Source organism: Melospiza melodia, chromosome 1 (genome assembly GCF_035770615.1).
Source record: "Melospiza melodia melodia isolate bMelMel2 chromosome 1, bMelMel2.pri, whole genome shotgun sequence".
NCBI lineage: Eukaryota > Metazoa > Chordata > Aves > Passeriformes > Passerellidae > Melospiza > Melospiza melodia.
Genome location: NC_086194.1, coordinates 125909475 through 125935808, shown reverse-complemented (window position 1 = coordinate 125935808; position 26334 = coordinate 125909475). Strand labels below are relative to the sequence as shown.

At 40.8% G+C, this 26334-nt stretch overlaps 2 protein-coding genes across 4 annotated transcripts in view; both read left to right on the top strand.

Annotated features, from left to right (window-relative positions):
* ROCK1 (Rho associated coiled-coil containing protein kinase 1) overlaps positions 1–1627 on the top strand; it is an 84008-nt gene extending 82381 nt beyond the window's left edge. For both annotated transcript variants that reach the window (XM_063167245.1, XM_063167237.1), the window contains one exon: positions 115–1627. In XM_063167245.1, the coding sequence (XP_063023315.1) occupies positions 115–118 (4 nt within the window). In that variant the 3' untranslated portion in view covers positions 119–1627. The remainder of the gene's footprint in view (positions 1–114) is intronic.
* Positions 1628–6951: 5324 nt separating this feature from the next.
* Positions 6952–25784, top strand: USP14 (ubiquitin specific peptidase 14). Of its 2 annotated transcripts, none has more exons than XM_063167229.1 (16): positions 6952–7017; positions 9477–9622; positions 10142–10174; positions 11501–11605; positions 13234–13337; positions 15358–15416; positions 17269–17399; positions 17704–17784; positions 18513–18592; positions 20113–20227; positions 21563–21628; positions 21916–22008; positions 23006–23134; positions 24166–24226; positions 24829–24936; positions 25064–25784. In XM_063167229.1, the coding sequence occupies exons 1-16, from the start codon at positions 7002–7004 to the stop codon at positions 25213–25215; spliced, it is 1479 nt and encodes a 492-aa protein (XP_063023299.1). In that variant the 5' UTR covers positions 6952–7001; the 3' UTR covers positions 25216–25784. The 2 variants fall into 2 exon arrangements, with proteins under 2 accessions (XP_063023299.1, XP_063023290.1); XM_063167220.1 differs by having other exon boundaries at positions 17704–17790.
* Positions 25785–26334: the final 550 nt, after the last annotated feature.

The window sequence follows — 26334 nt, the reverse complement described above, 5'->3', positions numbered from 1 at the left end:
AATTCTGTTAAAATCAAGTATTTTCTTCACTGAGGCTCTTGGCAAACACGCACTAGTGTTACAAAGCTAATTTTTATATTTGTTATTAATTGTCTGTTTTCTTTTTTGTTCCAGCTAACCACATGTACAGTGCTTAATGGAACCTCATGGGATGCAGTCAGAGAAACAGGGCTTTTTTTAACCACACAGAGCAGTGCAGACGGGCTGTTGTTCCTCTCAACATAACTATCACAGGCTTCAGGGTTAAGATTGCTATTACTGTCTCCTCCTTGCTTTGGCACAAAAGCACGCTGAGGGTGTTTAATTGCGGGTTTGCCTCAAGGTAGATTAGATTAATTATTACTATGTAATGCAAGTTAAAGCAAATAAAGCTTAGCTAGGTATATAAAAAGGTGCTGCCTTTTGGATTTTTTCAAAAAAGCCTGTCAGTCACAATGAAACGCAGCCAACTTTCTTCGTACCAGTGAAAGAAAAAGACTGTTAACCCTGTGAAGGGGATATTTATATCAAGATGAGCATATGAAACGGAGTAGAAAGAGGAAGGTTTCTCAGTGAGAAAGACTGCAATTGCTTTCAAGACTCTTAAGTTGTGCTCTTGAAGACTGCAGAACTAGCTTAAAATGAAGCCTTATCACTTGAACTTCAGTGCCTTCACTGCAGAGTTCTTTACAGCCTTAATGCTAACCACCCACTATGGAATGGATTCAAAGTGTTAAATATTTTGCATTATGCTTTACAAAATACTGATGCAGCAGGTTTGTAAAGGGGGGAAAACAAGCAATTGCCTTTAATCTATGCATTTTTGCCAAGCCATACTGAATTATTTTATTGTTAGAGGCATTAGAAACTAACAATAAAAAGAACCACCAAGTTTGGAAGCATATTTTGGGGTACATCATTTCTTACTGTATAATGTATTGCCTTACAATTTTAAGTGATAACATACATTAAGTTAACAAACATTTAAGAATTATATGCACTGTTTGAACTGTAAATTATTCTTAGAACACTTTTACTTGGTTTTACATTGTTCTTTTAGTGCCTTAATTTGAGATAATTGTATTATTGCCATGTCAATAAATGTAGAAACCTAAAACTAAACAAAAGAAACCTCTAAAAAGCTATTGCATATCAGTAGTTTTTACTGAACTATAATTGGTTGAAGTATTGTAGATGCTAGATACATTTCTAAATTAAGTACAATCTTTGAGTGAGAATTCCTCTTACAAAGAAAGACTGATTCTTGTTAATAAGCCAAGAGATGAGTAGGCAATGCAGAAAAAAAAAAAAAGACAAAAAAGCTTTGGGTGAAATTCAGGAATTTCAGTAAATGCTGTCAGACTCTTGCTTTGTAGCAGGAATACATTCATGGTATGGGCAGTATGGTTTTATTTTATTTTATTTCTTAACCAAATACCTCCTCAATAATTTATATGGCTTTGCAGTTGTGTATTAAATAAGAAGCACTGGAAAACTGATTCGTCCTTAGGACGATTTGCATGTTTCAAGTGGTATTGAAAGCCGCACTGATGGATATGTAATAATAAACATATCTGTTATTAATATGGTAATGACTCTGTGCTCATTTAATGAGAAATAAAGTAATTTATGGAAAGACCCATTTGAACATGACTGGCATGGTGTTTTCTCCTGATTGCAGCTTATACATATTTCTAAGCATTCAGACATTGCAACAGTTTCCAAGTACAAGGTGCATTTGCATCATAATGCCCAGGGCAGTCTGGAAGGTTTTGTTTTCTTCTTTTACTATTCCTCATGAATAAGTAAATACCATATTAAATGTTTTAGTTTCCTTATTCTCATGGCCTGCTGTAGTAGCCTAATTTGTATTTATTATTCAACCACCATCCTTAGCTGGCCTTGTGATTGCTTCATCCTTCATGATGCAGGTTTGGAGTTTCAGAAATTCCACTTATTTGTGGGAGGGAACACTGTTGAAAAGACAGGGCAGTTTTTGTTGGTGGGTGTTTTGGGATTAGGCTTGTTTGGGCTTTTTTGGAACAGCCATGTACATCCCATGAAGCTAGCTGTCCATAAATCTCCCTGGGGAATCCACTAAGGCCTGCAGAACAATAGAGCAGTAAGGCCAAATTACATGTGAATCATTGTATGTCCTTTGAAGGTCACAGAGCGGGGAAGTACAGATAAATTGAAGGCATTGATGTAACTTCAGCAAGTTCCTCTGTGTTGAGCTCGCTGTATCTGAAATGTCAGCAATATCAAAGCTGTGGCTGGAGCTCACTGAAGACAGCCTTCCAGATCACCACTGACATTGACAGTGAGCTTGTCAAGCAATATGAGGGATAACTGGGACCTGCTTTAATCTCCTGTCACATACTGGGAAGGGAAAAATATAGTAAGATGATCAAACATATCTACTTAAATATGTATATTATAATAGGAATTTGGAGCAGTTGGAAAGGCCTGTGGTCTCTCCAGACTCAGATTAGGTTGTGGATTGCTTTTCTGCTTTCTTTTATGTGTAACTGGCTACCTCTGCAGGCTCAAACCTTTTGCTTGAGTAATTTATTAATAAATAGTAGTATCATGTAATTTCGTATTTCATGAATCTGAAAAATAGCATAAGCCTTGTTATGAATAGCTAGTGACTAGTGAGAAGAGGGATTGTGGAAAATGGTTTTTGCTCTACAGGCTGGCACCTACTGTCATTTCCAGAGTGTTTTAGAAATGCTGAAGTTCTGCAGGTTTTTTTTTTAATGCTGATTTTGTTTGAGAAAAGAGCAGCACACATAATGAAGTGTAAAATTACATTGACTTGTGTGTCTGGGATAAATTGCAACTAAAATGCTGTAATAATAAAGTCTAGACGTGCAAATTACAGTCTGTGTGTTCTGGTACACTGATGTTGGCACTTGTTTACTGTAAGCAAGGTGCCTATCTACAGGAATAGCTACACTTTGAATAAAAAAAGCAGCCAAATGTCTCTACTGTTAGGAAATGTAATGCTTACAATCTCAACTGAAAGTCATCAAGATAGCTGAAACATGTAAGCTGTGAAGAGCCAGCATAAATCACCATGACTGCCTTTATGTTGGTGAAGCTGTAATTTTACAAGATGCTTGACAAATCAAAAAGTTCAGATTCTTACATGATCTTTGTTGTTGTTGATTTGCCTTCACCTTTTAATTTTTTTATGACTGTATTAGGTTCACTGACATTAGCAGAATGCAAAAAATCTGATTCTCTCTTCAAACCTCCCTATTCCTGCTGAAGGCAACAGGAAAGAAAATGGAAAGAGTAGTTAACTGTAGCTAAACAGCCTGGTAATAAAAAGATAGGGCCTCCTCCACAGGTGAGATTTTCCTACAGTAGCCACTGAGGCTGTAGCCAGAAGCAAACTGGGAATTACGCAGCAAGAGGAGGGGGGATGCAGCTGAGCTTCCCTCTGAGCTTGTGAACACTGCTGGGATTTTTCTAATGTATTTTAAAAAATGCAGATAGAGTTTTGTTCTTGTTCCTTCCCCTGGATGTACACTTGTGACTCAGAATGTAAAACGTTTGAAAACTGCTGAAATGGAAGATGTAACACAAAATGGAAGCGGAGGGGTTGTTGGTACTCTAAACTCCTCCTGGATTGCTACATTTTCTTTGCTGAAGATACACAGAAGATACACTGGAGTGTGGCTGCCTCATCCCCAGAGGTGTTCAAGGCCAGGTTGGATCAGTAAACAGGATCTAGTAAATGGCATCCCTGCCTGTGGTCCCTTCCAACCCAAACCATTCTGTGGTAGACAGGTTCCCAAGAAGATGATGCTCCCCACAGAAAACAAAATAGATGTTAATTCACCTGCCAATACGTTGAATGAGGGTAACTCATCTTGACCTTCAGAGAAACAAGAAATGTGAATGCAGTATTTTAAGTCCTGAGTGTCTGTTATTTGAAGTGAATCTGTTCTGTCCCAGGCACCACACAAGTGCCTAAAGCACCTGTGAGCCCTTGACCCCTTGTCAAGGGGTTTGGTTTCCTTCCCCACACCTCCTGCTGGATGGCAGCACCTGAGGATTCACCTACCACTTGTGCTCCTTGGAACTGAGCCACGGGAGCTCCCCCAGCATAAAAAACCTTTTCTAAACAGATCTGACTTGCTCTGAGCCATCCTCCAGCACCCATAAATCCTGCCAGGCCTGTTGGCCGATGTGCACTACAGACACAGCCCCAGCTTTTGGATCCAAGCTGGCCTGTATCCAACCAGCTCAGGATGGGAAGGAGTCCTGCTCAGATGGCCCTGTCACAGGCCACAGGGACACAGCAGGGCAAGCACTTCTGGTGTCCCCCACCCAAGGTTGCCCTGGGGCCTGCCTTTAAAAGATGCATTTAATAATGTTCAACCAATCTTTTACCATTTGACTGTCATCAGGTTCATATTTATACATCAGGCTGCACTCTTTGTCTCCTGATCTCAGCACTCCTGATGGGAGTTTGTGTAAGATTCAGGAAAACCAGTGTCTATCGATCCCCTCCTTTAGGAAAAAGGCACACGGCTGTTACTGCAGGAAGGGGCCTACACGGTCTCAGAGGAAAAAAGATGGAGACAGTGGTTCTTCACCTTGCAGAGGTCAGGATGGTTTTTCCTGCTGATACAAATCCCCGTTTCTTCTCCTTCAGCACAGCACCCTCTAGTGCCTTTCCCAAATTTTGGAAATGCATGGTCTGTGACTGCCTGAGTCCTGATCAGCTAAGGGTTTCCCTAAAGGGAAGGATTCAGTGCAGCTTCAGACCCCAGAGCATTCCACTTCCATTGAGCTGGCACGAGTAAACGTGACTCTATGTATGTCACTTTTGGTACAAAGAGCAAAACATCCGACTGGAGTTATCCCACGTGTAAATTCACAGGCAGGCAGCTGGGATCTGCTCTCTCTTGAATAGATGGTCTGCAGGATCTCACCCTAGAACTGGACCAAAGCTTTTCTAGAAAGCTTCTTTCAGCAGGTCCAAGTAACATAAGATTCACCACTTTTGCTGGTCAATTTTAACAATTAAATCACTTTTTAGTAATGGTAAACTCCATCTTTATTCAAGATCCAGCATAATCCAGCAAAATCTCAGCATAACACCCTTTGAAGCTTCTCTGTGAAATGTAATCCTTGCTTCCCCAAACCTCCATGTCCCATCTAGGAGCCTACACTGAACAATAAAATCAACTTTTGCTCTTCTTCTCCATGACAAACTGAAAAGACAGAAATTTCTAAGTCTTTCAAGTTAAGGCTTACGTTCAAACCCGAGATTACTTTTATGGCCATTTTATATTTCATTCTTCTACTGTTTCAAACTGAAAATCACATTTGGGGGACAGCAAGGAAAAGATCCTTCTTGTTGAGGATATCAACTCTGGGAAAAGTATGGCCAGAAGTGCACATGCCAACAACCAGGCAGGGGTATAAGCTGTGGCAGAAGCTCTGCAAAGCTGCACCTGTAAGCAGCAGAGGAGTGTTGGGAGCTAGGAGGGGTCCAAGGAAGGGATGCTTCTCTCTTGTCTCATTCTTTCCCTTGCATCTTAAAGCACTGGTTTGGTTTCTTTAAGCACATCTGAATATCAAGAGTTTTTGTAGAAGCAGTTGAGATTTGAGTCTCCATGTCTACTGGTTTTAATGTTTACAACTTGGGGTTTATCACACTGAAGGCTCCTGGCTGTTGCCATCATGCCCATCCTTCAGTGCTTATCTATCACTTGAGCCTAAAAAATATTGCTGGTTGATTACTCATCTCCTCTCCTCCCCATGAAGTTCTTGTGTTGGTAATTTTAGCTCCTACTTCACCCTTTCCTATAAACCAAACCTATTTCATCCACGAGAGCCTTTTTATTTTTTCTGCCTGCCTTCCTCTGCCTTGTGCAATCACAGCTTTTGGGCAGGCCCCTGGGGGTGCAAAAGCCCAGCTCAGCTCCCACAGAATCGCAGTGTCACAGAATGGGTCAGGCTGGGAGGGAGCACAGCGGGTCCAACCTCCAATCTCATCCAACCTCCCTTCTCAAGCAAGGTCATCCTGAAGCACATTGCACAGAACTGCATGCAGGTGGCTCTTGAGTATCTCCAGTGAGAGACTCCACAACTGTCTGTGAAATCTGTTCCAGCGCAGGGTCACCCACACTATAAAGACGTTCTTCTTGTGTTCAGGTGGAATTTTCTGTGCACTGGTTGACACTAGTTGCCTCTTGCCCTATTGCTTGCCACCTCTGAGGAGAGCCTGGCTCCACCCTCCCTTTAGATATTTATAGACATTGACGAGGTCCTCTCTCAGTCCTCTCTTATCGAGGCTGAACGGGCACAGCTCTCAGCGTGTCATTGTGACAGAGATGCTCCTGTCCCTTCATTGTCCTTGTTGCCCTTCTCTAGACCCAGGAGCTCCAGGAGCTCCCTGTCTCTGTTGCACTCGCTCCAGCCCTGCGCCTTCCACACCGACGTTCCTTGCCCGCGGCACCAGCCCCGCCTGCCCCTCATTCTGGCGGTCGGGCCCGCTCCCAGCCGAGCCCGGCCCGCTCTGCCCAGGGCTCGCAGCACTGACGGGATCCAGGCCGGGCCCACTCTGCCCAGGGCTCGGACTGACGGGATCCAGCTCGGCCCCCTCCCAGCCCAGCCCGCTGTGCCCAGGGCTCACAGGACTGACGGGATCCAGCCCGGCCCACTCTGCCCAAGGCTCGCAGGAGCAAGGGGATCAAGGCCGGGTCCGCTCCCAGCCCGGCCCGCTCTGCCCAGGGCTCGCAGCACTGACGGGACCCGGGCCGGGCCCACTCCCGCCGCCGGCCCCGCCCGTTCCGGCGGTGCGCGCGCACTGCTCCCGCCTCGCTTCCGCCGCCCGGCCGCGCTTGCAGCGTCATCCCGGGGGCTGGTTTGAATGAGACCCCGAGCGGGGCCGGGACCCGCCGCTGCCGCCGCCGCCGCCCGCCCGCGCCCGCCCGCGCCGCGCCCCGCCGCCCTGCGCCCGCCCGCCCCGCCGTGCGCCCGGGCCGCGCCGCTCCGCCATGCCGCTCTTCTCAGGTGAGCGCGGCGCCCGCCCCTCCCGCCGGGCCCGGCTCGGGAGCGCTGCCCCGGCCCCGGCGGCGGCGGCGGGAGGCGCCTCGCCTCGCACGTGCGCGCCCATCCCGGCCGGGCCGGCGGCGGGAGCGCCCCGGGAGGCGCGGCCCGGGCTGTGAGGAGGGAGGGAGGGAAGGAGGGAAGGGAAGCGGGGAGGCAGCGCTGGCCTGGCCCTGCTGGCGGGAGGGCGGGTGTCAATCGCGGGCCGCCGTGCCTCGGCACTGCCCTGTCTCGGTTTGCTCTGGGTTCCTGCTGAAAGCGAAGTGGTGCTGTCCTTGTGGTGAGCCAGAGCGCGGCATCTGCGCCTTCCAGGTGTGTCTGCCTCCGCTCTTTGAAATCCATCATATCCTACAGGCTCCGATGGGTTGGAAAAGCCCAAGTCCAACCTTTGGCCAAGCACCATCATGTCAACCAGACCAGGGCATTGAATAGCACATCCAGCCCTCTCTTAAACACCGCCAGGCATGGTGACTCCACCGCCTCCCTGGGCAGAACATTCCAGTGTCTAATCACCCTTTCTGTGAAGAAATTCTTCCTAATGTCTAGCCTAAACCTAAAATTAAAGCTTTCTTAAATTGTACTTCATTCTGCTGACCCTTCTTGCTCTGAGGAAAGGTTTCCGTGGAAGACTTCAAGAACAAAGCCGCCAGTGACACTTCTGGGACCAGTTACTGCCTTGATGATGTCTCACAGATTTGGCCTGTTTGGGCCTTCAGCTTTTTAGGTAGTATGCAGCCTCAGTACATAGCTTGTCCACTGTTTTGGCTGTGGTTAGCAAATTGGGATCCTTATGTCAGTGTAATAATTTTTCCTGAATTCATCCAAATCTCGTGGATTCTCCCTCACTGGAGATACTCAGGAGTGGTTTGGGCACAGTCCTGTGGCTTGTGCTCTGAGATGGCCCCCTCGAGCAGTGAGGTTGGATAAGATGAGCCTATGTGTTCCCTTCCAACCTGACCTGTGAAGTGTATGTGCTGTGTTTTCTGATCAGCAGGGAAAATACGTCCTTCCTCTTTCTTACTTAACATTGTTTTCAAATTAACGAGTTTCTCTTTTGTTTTGCATGAAGTCTTGGTTGCAGTCTCTGAAGAGAAGACAGTCATGATCTTCCATTCTTCCTCTTGAGTGCTGCATTGTCAAAACCAGCGACACTACAGATTAATAATTGCTAACTCTTCTGCATATTTAGCAGTGGAAGCATGACTGTTCAAAAATTCAAAACCCAAAAGTCTGTGCAGCTGACTTGTTCAGTGACTGAGTGGGTTGTCTTCCTGGAAAATGGGAAAAGCCTTGTGCTTCATAGGTCTTAAATACGCAAAATAATAAATGTGTTTTTAAAAAAAATTGAAACTTTGGGCAAAATATAAGATGCTTTCTATTAGAAATACTGAAAAGTTGGTCATTTGAGTTCCTTTGTAGACTGATTTCGTCCAACTCATTTAGACTTGCTTTTGATTATTCTGTAATACTACACATCACAAGCATTGCATACATCTGAAATCTGAACCTTTTTGAAAGGGTTTTTAAAATTATAACTTCTAAGAGTTTTGTGTTTTGAAAAGGTATGGTTGCTGTAATATATTTAAGTAAAACCAAAGCAGAGGTAGAAGGATGTGGCTTTCCTACAGTCTGGTATTTCAGCCACTTACTGTGCATTGAGGATATTGCTGTGTGCTCTATTTTACAGGTTTTCAGTAAAATCTCAGCTTGCTAAGGAAGCCTTATGTACCTGTGTTAGTTCTTGGAAGTGGTCAAAGGTGTGTCACTGTTCTGTTCACTGTAGAGGCACGCAGCTTATTCCAGGCATTTTCTGTCTGCTCTTGGTCATTACCACAGTGAAGTTAACATTCCATTGTGCCATTCTGCCTCCTGTTTCTGCGAATGATCTTGTTTCCAGCGTCAAGGTTTACATTTTTTGTGACCAAATTTCACTTTGCTTCTTAATTCCAGTCCTGCACCTCACTGGGGTCAATAGCCTTGCTTTTAAAGAGCGCTGTATTGTTTTCCTCTGGAGGAGGACGGAAGTGCTACGGATAACTGAGCTGGAATCGCACCTCTGAACTTCCCTCAGAAAGTTCAGTTGTTTGCAACAAGCAGTGCCAAGAGAATGGGAGAGTTAGTTCCAAACTGCTTTTCCGAAGACCTGCAGAAGGATTTCTCATGCTGTTAGACAAAGTTACTGTTTACAGGGTTTCTCTGTATTTTACTTTTCACTTGTTTTGTAGGATTTTTTTAGACCTGCTGGAGGTGGTATGTTCTGGTGGATGAGGTGCTGTATAGTAAGGGTGTTCCCTACCTTCATTATTGACAATTTTAAGAACCAAAACCAGAATGTTTTGAGACTGTGTGAAGTCTTGGTAATCTTGGTAATTGCATTCTTGAGTATTAGGAAATAATCAAGTTTCAAAACATTTTGTTTGCAGTGAATGTAAAATGGGGAAAAGAGAAATTCGATGGCGTGGAGCTGAACACTGACGAACCTCCGATGGTCTTCAAAGCCCAGTTATTTGCACTGACCGGAGTTCAGCCAGCCAGACAGAAGGTTATGGTTAAAGGAGGAACTCTGAAGGTAGAAATCAGTTTTTTATATTATGTCTAACTTTGTTATGTGTTAACATGAACAAAGATGGTGTTTCTGGGTGTTCCTCCAGAAGATGTTTTGTTGTATGTGTTAAACTGACTGCACTTTACTCATTTATACAAAATAGCTTGGTGGGACACTTTTTGTCACTTTTTTATGTTCAGACTCTGAATGCAAATTTCTTCTTTCTCACTTGTTTAAGAGAAGTTTCTTGGGTGCTTCTCTACTGGAGAGTTACTGGTTTAATGAGACGTAGGCAGTTTTGCTGCAAAAAGTTGTTTACATTTAAGCAGTGTTGAACAATGCATGGGAAACCTAATTGAAAACACAGCTTGGCTGCTTTTTATTTTAGTCAGATGAGACTTGATAACATGTAAATTGTTAATATTGTGTAACCTTGGATGAAACACAATTGTATATTTAGAAATGTGATTAATATTAATGGCAATACTTGCTACAAGTATCTTGCTACAAGATAACTAACTTGTCTTTTATTTTATTTCACAGGATGATGACTGGGGAAACCTAAAAATAAAGAATGTAAGTTCTGAGCAGTAAATGTTACTATTCCAATTTTTTATTTTGGCATTTAAAGAAAGGCTTGAAAGTGCTTCCTGTTTCTGTTTGAAACAGGAAGTGCTATCTCAAAAAGTTATTTGGGAGCTCATACTATCTTTTCTGTAGTAGTTGAGTGCATATGTTTATTTATTCCATAAAAGAAATGTTCTGGATCAGAGCAGTGCTGTCTTACCTGTGATCATAAAAATAAGTGATGTTTTTTAGAGAGATCTGCTGAACCTGGGTACTGTCTGCAGACCCTTGTCCTTGCACATCCCCAGCTTGGACAGATGTGTTGGTGATGCCAAAGTTACACCTCTGCTTATGTCCTTTTTTACCAACCTGCTGAAATGTGCTCTCCTGTGTTAAATAGCTGTTGTTTTTAAAGAAAGCATTAGTAATGGTAATTCATACATTTGGCTAGTTCAAAAAGAAAAGAAAGTGTTCGTGTTGGTTGCCTGTATAATATTGCATCAGCGATTCCCACAGATTTTTGTGTCATTTTTGTTACTGTGCATCTCTTGTAACCTCTTGTAACAGCTTTACTCCAGTTCTTCACTGGGTGGATTGAATTAGGTAGCATTGCTCTTACCCTTGTAACTAGTTAGCAGCCTGTAGCTGCAGCTATTGTAGCAAAATTTTTCAGCAAAAAGTGCAGTACATAATATTCTTGTCTTTTTCTGCATGTGGTTTTGCTAATAGCTGCTTTTATTCATTTTAATAATGTTATATACAATTTCTAGGGATTTATTTACACTGTCAAAACAGTTTCTCTTCATTCTTTTGTTCTTCCTTTTCCTTGGCACTGTATGTTTCAAGACTCCAGATAGTCATTTTCTCCTCCTTTGACAGATCTTACTGTGTAGATGTGCTCCTGTTGAATGCTGAAAGATTCCTTTTCATAATATGCTAGTTCAGCAAGCATGGAAACCTGATTGACTTTTTTTTTACCCCTTAAGTGTTAGTTCTCTTGTCTAAACTGATGTGGTAATTTAGGTTATTTTTCACTTTTCAACTAGTTTAACCCAGAACTTGCCAGGAAAGCTCACCAGATGTTTCAGTGGAAACATTTAGCATGGATAATTCTGGGGAGTTGTTCTCAGTAGGTACTTCCTAGATAAGAAGAATTGAGGTACACCCTAAAGTCACAGTAGTGCAGTATTGGTTCTGTTAAGCTAGGAGATAAATAAATAAATAAATAAACTGTGTTTATTTTTGGGGAAATAGCTGAAGTGTGTTAAGAGCTTGAGGGTTTGAGTGGAAATAAGTGTCCCTAGACATGGATTGCTGTTTTTGCTGTGTTTCCAGGGGATGACCTTGCTAATGATGGGTTCCGCCGACGCGCTTCCAGAAGAGCCGGTTGCTCGCCCCATCTTCGTGGAGGACATGACAGAGGAGCAGTTGGCCTCGGCTGTAAGCATGTTTCCAACTTCAGTTTCTTGTAAACCTTAGTAATGGCAAGTTCTTAAATACTTGCAGTTGCTTAAAAGTGGGTTTTGAAACCGTAGTGTCTGTTTAGCATCTTCACCAAGAATCACAAATTTACATTGATGACCTAACTGGGAGCAGTAAAAAGAAATCTGGGATTTAATTTAAAAATCATACAATTAGTGCTGTTTTTCCTTTGAGCATGCAGCTTAGTAGATTTTCTAAAAATAGCATTGTGATGTTTTTAAAGATGAAATTGTATTGCCCTTACTGCATCAGTGTCCTGTATTTTGCCTAAAAAGGGCCTCTTAGATATGCAAAGTTATTTTCTGCCTCTTTCATATCTGTGAGGAGAAACTAGGGCTTGTTTTAGGGTGGGGTGTATTTGGGGATTTGTTACTAGTATTAGGTCAACTTTGTGAAAAATGAAAATGAGTTTGACACGTGTTTTGCTTTGTGGAAGTAAAGTCTGAAAGAGCATAAATAATCTGTTATTTTCTTAATGAAGAAACTCCTGAGTTTCCTTTTTTACAGCTTGAAAGGCTTAATTTTCTCACCAATCATTTGATCTGCAAGCTTTTTCATATTTAACAGGCAAGATTGTTGTCAACTGTGCATGCAGAATAGAAACACTTTGGTGCATGTCTGTATGAAAAAGGATCTGTAGTTCATGACTGAGTTTGTGTGCTTCAGGATTTAGTGCTTTCCAGGCCACCTGCAGGTGAAGGGTTTATGGATTTTGGAGTAACCCCATAGACAGACATTGAGATAACTGAGAGGCAAGCAAGGAGGTGATTTCACTATCAGATAACATTTTGAAAAAGTTGGTCATATGGAAATTTTGTTACACATCAAGATTCAGTTGTTTGCAGTGCATGTGTTACTTCTGAGATATGCTGGATGAGTTCTCTCTTCCTAAAATAATCTATTTGTATTGGTATGCAGTATCACTTCAGTTTCAATAAAAGTATGTGTTTTTCCCTGACAAATACCTAAGTATTCAGGATTACAGAAAAAGAAAGAAAAATTCTATTAGGTGGTGATTTATAGTTATTTCTGAAGCTGGCTAGCTTACTATTAGTTGGCCTTTACATTGGTCAAAACTTCAGAAATTCACAAGTTGTCTGAAAAGATCAAGTTAATGATCTGTTGCAGATTTCTGGAGAGAAGTTTAAACAATGCTTTTGTTTCCAGCTATGAACTCCATCATTTTCAGAGTTTTACTGAAAACTGATTTTAATTAAAACATCAGTGTTTTGTACAAATGTATTCATGTGGAAATTTCACGGAAATAGAATTTTAAGGTCAAAACTTGAATTAGATTATAGTTGAACTTTCTGAATAATTGCGTGCTTGAAGAATATATTCATTAAACTAAACATGCACAGAAAAACCCCCAAAGCATTCCTGAATGTTCCCTAAAAGTATCAAACAGTGTAATGATAAATATAATCATAAAGTGGATCTGGAAAGCCTCATAACATTTGATGGAATATTCCCAGTTTTATGCATAATTCATGTGCTCAGAAGTTGATGTCACATTATACTGTTTGTACAAAAATGGTTGCCACTTCTCTCTGACTTTCAAGCACCCTTGTGAATTTTTTTGGTAGATGGAATTGCCCTGTGGATTGACAAACCTTGGCAACACTTGCTACATGAATGCTACGGTTCAGTGTATCCGATCCGTGCCAGAAGTGAAAGAGGCCCTTAAAAGGTAGGACAAAAGTACTGTGACTAAAATGTTTCCTTTAGTTTATGAAGATATTTTGCAGAATGGTCATCTTAATACTGGTATGGATTATCATGATAATCTATTACTCTTTAGGTCTATTTGAGATTAACAGAATGATCAATTAAAGTTTATCCTATGGCTGTGTTAGTCTGTACTATAATAAAAAAGTTAAGACTTTGTGTTTCTTGGAACTGGCTTTTAATAGAGAGAATGTGTTTTGTTTAGCTAGAAAGTAGTTCCTGTCAAGACCAGTTTAAAATTCTAAAATAAGCTACTGAACTCTTAACCCTGTTTTTTTGCTGTTAGTTTTTATGGTCCTGTTCTGCATAAAAGAATCATATGGGAGTCCTGTTCCTTTGAGGAATATTTCCTGCAGTGGTTCCATTGCACAGTATTTTCAGCTGTGAAATTCTGAGATTTGCTACTTGGAGGTACTGCAGGAAGTTCTAAGACATGTCTTCATGGAATTTTGTTTTTGCTAATTTATTCTGAATGTAGGATAACTTTTCTGATTTTTGTTTGTTTTTGTTATTCTAGACTGAAATGTGAAAATGGCTAGTGGTTTTTTGTGGTTGGTTGATTTTTTTTTTGTAAGAAATATAAAAGAAACTTGAAAGTCATGAATGTTGAAGGAAAAAAGAATACCTGCCAATGTGGCCTGAATATGTCCTCCAGATGCATTGTAATGAGAAACCAATGAGTATTTATAAAAAAGTGAGAATTAGGTAGAGCATTATTGCCATCTTAGGGCTAATTTAATTCCTTTTCCCCTGCTTTCTTGATTCCCAGCTGGATATTCTGTATTACTGTAATCACTTGTTATTTAAGTAGTTATAAACAGTTTTTCATTCTGTTAGCAGGTGAAACCTGTATTATTAAGCACTGAGAACTACTCGTGAAGTACAGAAATTTGGTTTCAGGGTTTTTATTGGCTGTCAGTGTTATCATTTTTGGAAAGTCTTTATTTCCATGTGAAGGACTCTTGAGTTATGACACTGAATCTGAATATTGGACAAATTTACCATAGCAAAAAGCAAAATGTAGCCCGTGAAACTGGCAGACTGCAATACAAGATGTGGCCGTATTGTCTGTGGGAAGTCAGATTCACACTCTGGTTCAAGCTCTGCTTTTCTCTGGAGATTTAGCCTTTTTTTGGTCTTCCTTGCTTGATGACAGCGTAGCAGGCTATAGGGTGCATGGCAGTGGGAAGGTGTGACAGGACTCACTTGGGAAAGCTGTTACAGCTTCTTTCCTGAGGCTTGCTCTGCTGATCTCCCCAAGGAACTCCTCCCTGTTCTGTAGCATGCCCGGGCAAAGTTTCCTGCTTGTCATCTAGCAATGGTCAGAATTTCAAAAGTCCAGTCTGAGATTAGAGAATGTGTGAGTCCCTCCTTTTGCTTGAAGGCTTTGGGGAGTCCATCTGTTCCTCATCCAGCTGCTAAATTAGGAATTTAAAGAAGAGTGGTAGGTTCTTGTCATATAGGTGGACTCCCATTCCTTTTCAGTCTAGGAAATACTTCCCCAAGAAAACATCTCACTTCTCACTGTTTTGCTTCTGCTGTGGAGGGAGGAAGCAAGCTTGCCCTCCATCTCTGTGCATTTTATCTGACATCTATCCCTGCAGGTGTTTTTTTTTTTCACATGTATCTGAAGAAGCCATGGCAAATGTTTCAGAAATGGGGTAGCTTTTGCTCAGACTTTCTCAGTTTCTTTAAAAATGAAACAAGTCTTTGAGGCAGAAGGATTAGAGAAGCAGCAGTGATGTAGCCAGACTTGTTGGTCTGCCTTTACTTACTGTCTGAAAGATGCCAGTTTTCCTTTGCTTCCATGCTTGCAAAATAGCTGAAACGTTGAGGTAAATGTGAGTGAACCTTACTTTTGGTTACTTCTGGCTTGGTGATAGATTTCCTTTAAATGAATCCAGTTGCTGCCTGCTTCAAAAACCTGACTGTCCTTCCTGTTTGTGTTTAATTGCATGCAAATTATTTTTCTTCCCTTTTAGGTATGGTGGTGCCTTAAGAGCTTCAGGAGAAATGGCCTCTGCTCAATACATTACTGCAGGTTGGTGTTTAGAGTAGAAAACAGGGGTTTAGGCAAGTGTGTGATCTCCTGCTAACTGCAGATGAAATTTGCAGCTAAAACTCTGTGTATTGTTCTTTAGTGCATATGCCTTAGGAATGTCAGATCTGCTGGCACTGGAGGATTCATTTTGTCTTTAAAGGCTATTCTGCCCCTGCCTGCAAGGTGTTTATCTCTGCACATTGTCAGGCTGCAGGCTAAGGGTAAGATACTTCAGAGTGATCTAGGCTTAGATAGAAACAACTTGTATCTCTAAATTGTTTTACATGTAGGCATGAAGTAATTGGAACTTCCTCAAGCAGATTCCATCCATCCATCTGTTGGTTTGACCCCTTTGTGCAGAAATACTTTAGTTCTTTGTTTCACATAGTGGTAGGCTAACACCATATTCCTGGGATATGTATGTCACTGGTGGTTTTTAGTATGATTTATTGCCTGAGGATTATTGTTGCAATGGAAACTGATGCTTTATCAATGGTCTTAGCCTTTGCCCTAAAGAGCCAGATTTCATAGCTGGAGTGGAAAGGAGAGTCTTCAAAACAGAAGTTACTCTTTGTTGTGGTGGTGTGGGTGCTCACACTGTGGGAGCTCACGGTGGCCCTGTGTCTTCAAGCTCTAACTAGAGTCCTAGTTAGACCCCGTACACTTGAACAAGGGTACTACTTGTCCACTTTTTCTTTTTTTACTCTATTTCATTGCCCCACTAAGATGCTGGGCCAGGACACTGGGATTTCTACCAGTCCATTTAAGGAAAAACAAAACAATATAAGGAAGGAAAGGTCCAGTTTGTGGGTATGCCTGCTGATCGAATTTTGGGGTGGTAAGTTCAATGGTTACTCTATACAGCCATGCCTGCCCCTCCCCTTTTCACTGCCTTTACTTCGTGTCCCTTGTTTTCTTTTTAAGGTGACAGCTCTGCTTCTTAGGAATTTTAATAGTTTAAGTAATTTGTTGTTAATTCTTGGGTGCTGAGCTGTTCAGGAACTCCTGCATGACACTTATGGCATTTTTTTTTAAATTGCTGTGTCATATCAGTTGCACCTCTTATCAAGGTCAGTGAAGACATTTCTGAAAGAGGAAGCAACTGACCTTGGTTCCCTGTAATCTTGCCTATGTTCACTTACTGGAGAGAACAATTCATTAGTCTCTTCACTTGTAAATTAGTGACCATGCAGATTGTTGCCTACCTCACAGGGTTGTTGTGAGGATTAACAGGTACCTTTGGAGTGATCTGTGGATTTAAAATGCTGTAACTTGGGTAGATAAAACGTATGCTAGAGTATGGAACAAAAAAGAAAGCCATGTGTGTTGTCATGCAGTCAGTATCATTCATTGGATTGCACATAGTTATGAGCTCTCTGCACATATGCATACACATACTTGTTTTCCTGGGTCTTAAGCATGGGTGTTTCCTAGATATTTTATTAAAGTTTTTTTTGCCTTGTAGCTGGTGAAACTTAAGTTGCTCTAGAGGATAGATTGTGAATGCCTCCTGGTTTCTCTTGTGAAAGCATTGTTCCTCAGATGTGTTCCAAACAAAATCTTAATTGCTCAATTTTTTTTTCCCCCCTGTTAGTGGCCAGGAAAGACAAGGCAATATATGCCAAATTCTCAGAATTGCCATCTTTATGCTTTCAAAGTTGTGTTCAGAAAGGAGATCATAGGTGCACCTGTTATGCCACCTGGAAAATTTGGTCCTGCTTTGGAAAGATCAAATTAGACGCTGTTAAATGATCAGTCTTTAAATATTGTTGCTGTTTTACTGTTCTTTTTACACTTCCTGCCATGTTTGAATTGTTTTTTCGCTTCTCAAAGCATTCACTTTTTCTTCAAGCTCTTAGAGACTTGTTTGATTCCATGGATAAAACCTCCTCCAGTATCCCACCTATCATTCTCCTGCAGTTTTTACATATGGCCTTCCCACAGTTTGCAGAGAAAGGTGATCAAGGCCAGTACCTTCAACAGGTAAAGACCAATTATTAGTTTATTGTTTAAAATTCTATAGTATGTTGGAAGTTGAGAACAAGAACATTTTAAGACTTTCCTTCTCCTGTGAAAATAATGACTCCCAGTAAAGTGGGGTGGTTTTTCTGTAGAAAAATTATATAGAAGTTGAATGTAATATCAAGTGCTAGTTTTGAGAATGCATGATGGAACTGGGAGAAATTCTTAGTTAAGGAATCCTCATGTTTGGCTTTATAATTGATGGGTTTAATGTTACTAAATCATAATGCTTGTAGTCAGATTTAATGCTGTGCTCCCTTCCTAGGATGCCAATGAGTGCTGGGTGCAGATGATGAGGGTACTACAGCAGAAGCTGGAAGGCATAGAAGGTGATACAATTATGGAGGTAATTGTAGTCTTACTCTAACCAGAATAAGGATTTATAGTATTTCACATATGTTTTGTTAAGTATTACCTGTTTGTGAGTTCTTTAACATGTGTCTGGAATTGTGAAGTTGCTTTCTGATGTTTCTGATCAGCATAATGCTACTGTGGTCCTGTCAGTGATGCTGTGGAGTGTGCTAAAGGAAACCCTTCCCTTTGGGCTGTGTAAGGCAGTGTTGCACCACGCTGGTGGTCACACACTCTCATGTATGTGGTATTTGGCCCTGATAACCTGTGAATTCAGCACAAAGAACTTTTTTTCTGATAAAAGTGTGCTACAGTTTTAACTTGAATGGTTAATCTGATACAAGAAATTGCTGAAAGTTTTTCCCAAGATTTTACTTTCTCTTTTCTCTGTAAACTGTTTTCTGGAGACTCTTGGCAGGGCCTTGAAAAACTATCCTGAAACTTGAGATAGATTTAAGCTGGAGGGCTAGGGATTTATGTTTTTTTTTTTTTTTTCTTGCTTGTTAATGGGCTTCAGGTTGGATTTAACAGCATGTTATAAGCATATTTGTTTTGAAACTTCCATGCTGTGTAAGAAGATTGACTGACTAGAAGAAAATGCACCTATAGAAAAACGAAGGAATGGGCTTTAAAGAATTTAAATAAATGGGGTAATTTTGTCTGTAGAGAAGACTGTATTTACATTCTGTTTGAAGTTACATCCTAAGAGATTTTGTTTTACAGACAGACTCTGGAGCTACAGCAGCATCCTCTAAAAAGAAGAGTTTAATTGATCAATTCTTCAGCATTGAATTTGAAACAGCGTATCCTAAAGACTAAGGCAAGACATAAACAATGATGATTTCACACTTTAGCAGTTGAGTTCAGGGAGGATGAAAAGCATTGTTCAGAATACTATGGAAAATGAAGGTATAGGTTGGGGAATGGATCATGATGTCGTTCAAGAGTACACAGAACTTAACTTTAAGATTGGATGTGCTTTGAGAGAGAGGATGATGTGGGGAGAAGGAATGGTAATGAAAATCTACAGATTAAAAAACCCTTGTTGAATTTTAATAGCACATTTCCTCCCCAGAGAAGATTGGTCCTTACCAGCTTTAAGGATGCTCACATGCTTTATCCAGCTAAAAGTAATTGTTGTCCTAAATAGGCTTTTTTGGCTTGTAAGAGTGTGTTGCTGACATACCTGGTGTACTAAAGATGCACAAAAGGTAGCTTGATTGATTTCTTAAGAAATAAATTAGGTGCCCACAGTTGTATGAGTAAGAAACAAATGCAGCTGACAACTTTCTAGTGGGTTCTTTATAGCAAGAAAAAGAGGATATGACCACATGGGGCACACATCTCATGGCAAGCAGTACTCTTTTCCCATTTCTCCACCCCAAAATCATGGCTGTCATCAAACTGAGCACCACTTTCAGAAAGAATTATACACTGTGCATTTTGCTTGTCTGAAATAAGGGAACTTCTCCATAGATGAGGTACTGTATCTCATGGTTTGGTAGTAATGAGGAATAAAAGTATTTTTTTGAGTTAGAATCATGCATCTCTCTCCCTCTTCTGCAATGTTTGTTGTCCTTAAAATAGCTGGGAGTCTTGGAATGTGTAGCTAAAAGGAATGATACATAGGCCAGTATCAGCAAGAAGACTTGTTAAAAGAGTTGCAGGCTTTCAAAGTGTGATTACAGCAGCATTTGTAGAGTAGCTGCAGTCAGAAAAATACCTGGTTGGAAGGAGATGGATGAGAGAAAAGCATCGGGCTAGAACTATGAAAAGAGGAGAGGACAGACAGAACAATTAAAAGGAATGTGTAGAAAATAATGAAGGAATTAATTTCATTTCAGTGAAGGGGACAGATACAAGGCAGAGAAAGGAGGCTCTGCATGTTGAAAGAAGCAGGAAGTCTGGCCAGCAGCAGCAGCAGAAGAACTTTATTAATCATAAGCAACAATGGAGTGCAGTGTTGCAGGAGGGCTTTGTAACTGTGTGTTGGCAGCCAGTTAATTTGTTCTGTGTCCTGGGGTTGGGTGGTGATTGGGGAGAAGGAAGAAAAAGCAGGCCTCAGGTTGAATGGTGATCAAAGACTTATTTTCCTTTTTTTTTTTGGTGTGCTGTCTGCCCCTGCTGCCCCTTGTCCTTGGCCACGAAGGAACAGATTGGTCTGAAGGAAGGGCTCCTTCAAATCTTTTTTGTACTATGAGAAGTAAAAGTACTGTCTCCACAAGCACAGAATTACCTAAATTGCTGTGTGCTTGGCATGTTCTTTTCACTAGAGCAGTAGTTCAGCTCTTGGTGCATGATGGTTTTCCTTAATTTTGTGAAGCATGAAATGTACAGAAGCCGAAGAAGAAGAAGTAACTAAAGGAAAGGAGAATCTCCTTCAGCTTAGCTGCTTTATCAATCAAGAAGTGAAATACCTGTTTACAGGACTAAAATTGGTAAGCTATTGCAACTTTTATTAAATTGAAATTCTAAATGGCCTGTGTATTTCTCAGTTGAAATTCTAAGTGACCTAAATGCACTTAGTTCTAAGTGCATTTAATCTGTGACTTGGAATTGATGTCTGCTGTCCAAACATTATGAAGTTTCAGGAATCTTTTTGATGTTCATTGGGAAGATGGCTGTGAAAAGGAATTGCATGTTAATGTCAAAAAGACTTCAGCAGAGCATTATCTTGACCCTGACATGGTGTTCCCCATGCAGGTAACCAAGTGCAAGGCAGTTTCCTCTTTGTTTCTTCAGCTGGGTTTCACTCCAGACTGAGCAGTATCATGATTTATGCAGCAGTCAGTTCCCAGAAGGTCCAAAAGTCAACTTGGAAGTGGGCTGGCATTTTGGTTCCTAATTAAAACCCCACCAGATGATGTAACAACTAAATTTGATATGGCAGATTTTAAAGGGGGCGTAATTTTCCACCAGACAACATCATTCTCAAACTTAAAGCAGAACTCCTTAAGGTTGTCTGTGATTTTTAGGTGTGTATGTATTTTGAAATTGTAAGGGCTTTTTGGGGAGTCTGAAGTAGAAAGGAGAGGAGCTACTGCAAAACCTTTGTAGTAACTGTGTAAGACTAGGGCAGTGATCTGGTTTGTACAGGACTAAAACCAAGTTGTATGATTCTCAGATAATCTTTGTGTATCTCTGTCTTCTTTTTTTCTTTTTCCTAACAGAATTTAGAAGGAAAAGTAGGATAAAATAGCTAATGCTCACAAATGAAAAAACACTATAAAGAAAGAAACTTCACTTTCAGGCCAAAAAAAATCTACAACTTATGCTAGATTGCCTGGAGCAAGAGAATTGCAGCACTAAGAACCAAGCTAGTCTTTCCCAGAATTTTGTTAGGAGACACCAGCTGTCAATTTAGATGCAGCTCTGGTTGCTTGAGACTGAGAGCTGCGAAATGTGCAAATATTCTTCTCACAGTAAACTTCAGATTTTCTTCAGTTGTGTTCCAAGCATATGATACATTTGTAACCAAGTCCAGATACAATTCATAATAAAATCCAATTGTGAGTTCTACTCCTGTGGAGCAAAATTTTCTGCAGAGAAAAACTCAGTGTTGTCAGGGCTCAGGAATGAGCCTGGAGCTGAAGGAATGAATGGGCATAGTCCTTTCTGCCAAGGAATTTCAAAATCTTATGTGTTGTAATGGCTGACAGCAACACAAGAGACTGGCAGAACAAGATTTAGTTTATGGTTTGTTTAACCCTGTTGTGCTTCTCTCTAAGCTGTGTTTTCTGATGAACATGTGTTACTTCTTTCTCTTGCAACAGCGTCTTCAGGAGGAAATCACCAAACTCTCTCCAACACTGCAGAGAAATGCACTCTATATCAAATCTGTGAGTGGTACTTTCCTTGCTCTTTACAATTCTTTTCATTGTCAGTTTTCTGTTCCAAACCACAAAGTTATTGCTGCAACACCATGTGATTTATGTTCATAAAGCATCTGAGTATCCACTACCAAGAAATTTAAGACAGAGCTTCAGAAAAGGAGACCTTATTTTATTCCTGTGGGTTTGTGTACAAATACATTCCCAGAATAGACAGTAATTTAGGATGACCAGTGTTGATCTGTGAATATTTAAAGTAATAGCTTTTTCTAATTTGTTTTTTTTTTTTTTTGTAGTCCAAAATTAGTCGCTTGCCAGCATACCTGACTATTCAGATGGTTAGATTTTTTTACAAAGAGAAAGAATCTGTGAATGCAAAAGTTCTTAAGGTAAGTTTTTTGCATATTGAAATTCAATTCCTCTGTATGTTTTCTGTGAGTTTTTATTAAAGGTAGACAATGAGCAATGAGGACTTGAAGACTACTTTCTTAATTGTTCACCTTTAAATTGCATTAAAAAACATTAGAGTGCAGTTTCTTTGCTCAAGTGCCAAGTAGTTTTGTTCCCAGTTGTGATGGTGTGTGGCAAACTACACTACCTAAAATAGACCGAGGAAGGAGGTGAGGGGCAAAAGTGAATTTGTCCCAGTACTGCTAATATTACATCATGACAAAAACCAAGATGTTTTTTGGTTTTTTCTCACCAGTGGTTCTGAGAAGAATGTTTAACTAAGGAGGGGGCCATGCTCTCAAGCTCTGAACAGTGTTCTAATGTTGATGGGAGATGTTTATGCTGTCAGACATTTCCTGTATTAGTTATTTTAATTGTCTGGCTTTCTGATGGACAAATGCAGGAACCAGCTGCCAACAGCTGAATGTTCTGTTTTGCTTTCTGTTGGCCATGGCTGACAAACCTCCCAGGCTGCCCAGGAGCATCATGATAGGTGCTCCTTCCTTACAAGAGGAGGAAATGAAATAAGGATTGAAGGTACATTTTAACTATTTCAGGAGGTAGTTTGGACAGCACAAAATAACATTTTTGCCTGGGTACAGTCATTCTAGATGCTTGCCTCTTTTTTCTTTTCCCTTAGGCCTGCATAGGTATTTCCATAGTGTGAAAGTATGACAGCTAGCAATAAAGAATCTGAATTATTGTTAGTCTGTGCTGAATGGAATAATTTATAGTGGTTTGTTTGTACTGAATTAGACATCTTTCAGTGAAAGCATTGTAGCTCTTTTGGTAAATACTGAAAGAATCCCAGTAGGTCAAGTTGCCATCAATTTGAAGAGGGTTGCATTTAATTTGATTGTGTTGTCTTCCCATGGGAGAATGCTTTAACGTGGAGTACCAAATCCTGCTAATAAACCTTTGTCTTTTACTTCCTAGGATGTCAAATTTCCTCTTATGTTGGATGTGTATGAGCTGTGTACTCCAGACCTGCAGGAAAAAATGGTTTCTTATCGATCAAAATTCAAAGATCTAGAAGACAAAAAAGTGAATCAACAGCCAAAGAACGTAAGTCTCCTGACGCTTTCACTAATTCATACCTCTGAAACTGGGGTACTGATAAGGACTAGAGAAAACTTGATGTCCCTAAATATATTATTTTCTTACATAGCAAACTCCTTGGTATTGAGCTTGAGATCTTTTTATCCTGTATTTTCATGAAAATGGTGTGTTTGCTTGATGAGAAATGTTAAATGCTGTAGTCAGACAGCATGTATTAAATACATTACAATGTAGTGCTTCTGTTTATCAGTGCCTAAAAGTTTGCTGTAAGTTACACAGAATTATTCTCTTCAAATATTTCTGTCTGGTGGCTGCTCCCTGCTTCAGTGGGGTGTAGGAAGCTGTTCCCTGCTCAGCAGCTGGAAAGGGTTGTACAAGGCACTGTCATGTGCCTGACTGGTAAAAATTAGAGTATGTGTACTAGTGAGCTTAAAGTCAGCACTGTAAAAACTTGGAAAATGGTCTCATGTCTTATCCTGTCTACATAATTCTGACTTCCCTGTCTTTATTGAAGACAAAAGTAAATGAGCTAAAACTGTCATGTTTTAGGCATTTTTTAAAGTTTGCTGGTATTTTTCCTGGCCTAACTCATGGCAAATTCTTTTAAGCATTTGGATAAGGCTTGCGTCCCCTCTTACACAGATGGGAGCAAGGAAAGAGTGCTATTTTTGAACAGAATGTATTGGCACTGAGAGTCTGTCTCTGCTATTTTCTTATTGTCACTTCTGCTGCTAGCAAGCCCCCACCAAGGAATAAATCTGCAATTGCAGAACTGTTTCATAAACAAACCCATAAATCTCGTGGGTGAACGCTGCAGGCAGTATGTGCTAAAATATATTTGCTTTAAAACTGATCTTCTTCAGATAAGAGTTCTGTATGTCCACCTATAAAATACAATAATGAATTTCTTTCAATTTGAACAAAAATGTTTAGACTTAGAAATATACTTAAATTAATGGAGACTTGGGATTTGATGTGATTGTGCTAGAGCTTTTATTAAACTGCTCCACATTAATTCAACTTACTCTCTTTTTTAGTCTAGTAAAAGTGATGGTGCACAGAAAGAAGTTAAATATGAACCATTTTCTTTTCCTGATGGTGAGTACAGGGAAGCAAATCGACTTTAAAGTAACTTCCTATTTACTTGTGCTTAAGTGTACCTGATGGTAGCACTATTTTGAGAACTCTGTCTCTTTAATGCTTTTGAAAATTAATCTTCAAAGACTGACAGGAATGGAAAGATTAGGTAAATGAAAACATTGAGATAGTGAAAGGCATAATTGCCATCCATCTGACAAGCTGGTGATAATAGAAGACAGGCACATCAAAAGACATTTGCATGTAATGTGCATGCTGACTGGTCAGTGTGTGGTGGAAGGCTGAAATCCAAACAAAAACTTAAACTGGACTTCTAAAAGTGCTGTGGTGGTGCCTCAGTTTCAGAGAGGCTTGGAGCATGGAGGCCCAAAGCACTCAGCCTGTGCATTAATTACATCAGTAATACTTTGGGGTACATATTTATTTCATAAGAATGCACAACATCTTCAGTTTCCTGAGACTCTCCTGGCTGAGAGCTACTGCTTTAGTTCACAGTGGTTTTGTACTGTGCTGTAGCTGGGCTTTGGCACACACACCTGTGGTGCTGTGGCCTGGCTGGTGCATCAAGCAGGACTCAAGGTTACTTTTTCTCTCCCCTTCAGATATTGGCTCTAACAATTGCGGCTATTATGACCTGCAGGCAGTGCTAACTCATCAAGGCAGATCAAGTTCCTCTGGGCATTATGTGTCTTGGGTTAAAAGGAAACAAGGTAAAAAATAATAAACAAATTGCAGCCCTGTTAACCATCTGCACAGCTCCTTTCAGCAAAGGGGCTGTTAAGCAAGCTTAGATTTTATGCACCTAAGTTGCAAATGATGCTCTTGTTCTCCTTGCAGATGAATGGATTAAATTTGATGATGACAAAGTCAGCATTGTTACACCTGAAGACATTTTGAGGTTATCTGGGGGTGGGGACTGGCATATAGCTTATGTTCTACTCTACGGGCCTCGCAGGATTGAAGTCGTCGAAGAAGCAGCTGAACAATAGTCTTCCGTTCTAGCCATTCTGCCTAGGTGTGAAATAAATGTTGATTACTGATCACTTCTTTAACCCCAGAGCTTTAGCAAGTGGATAAATAATTTGTTCAAACCTTCTCATGTACAGAGGGATATTGGTTTAAAACTGATCCATGTACCAATTAGTCACTATGGGACTGGACTGCCCACTGTGGTGGTGACAATACTTAAAATAGCTTTAATGTCTTGCAGAAGATAATTTTTTTTTAATGAGCCTCTCCTCCTCCTTCTTCTCTAATGTCATCAAGTATTTATTACACACCTACTCTCACATTTGTTACTCTTGCATGGTTTATACCACAGTTCAGTAGCTGTCCATCCTTTGCCTTACCTGGCAGTTCTGTTAGGAAGGTAGAAGAGAAACTGTTGCCTTGTTGTGTAACTCAGTGCTGCTGCCCGTAGCCAACAGCTGTGGCTACAATCAAGTATTTGTCCAGCCTGACCTGCTGATTCAGTCTGTTCTGTTGCTGGCATCTCATGATTTCAAAATAAATTGTGATCAACAATGCGTCTCCATTAAAAACAGCTCCTGTCCTGGTACTGTAGTCAGTATGTGTTTATTTTCACTTCTTGGGCCACCACTGATGGATGTCTCAAAGCAGTCATGGAATAAAGTCACTTTTTCTTTTAAGCTGTAGGGATGTGTCTCCTGTCCTGTTACTCATTATTCAGTAGCTAAATCCAGTGTGGTGGCTGCAAAACTGGGCTTTGCTTATTTACAGGACCTTCTGCAGTAATGGGATGTGTGTGACTGCTGTAAAAAAAGCCTTTTAGCACTACAGCCTAAAAAGCACTTCAGCCTTTCAGGCTACAGCCTGAAGAAAAAGCCTTTCAGGCTACAGGCTAAAAAGCACTAGCAGGGTCATCAACCCCCTCGATGTACAGGTTCCCAGTGTTGATGTGTCCCAGTGCCTTTTAAAGAGCTGGTCCATATTCATATGAAATACTTTCACTTCTCTTGGCAGGGTGGTGAGTTTGCCCGTGCCTCACTTGATCAGAAAGGGTCTTTTACCCTTCCCTGGGGACATGGGCATCTGCTGTGGCCACCACACTCAGCTCTTCTGCCTTGCAATTGTTACTCCAGTGCCAC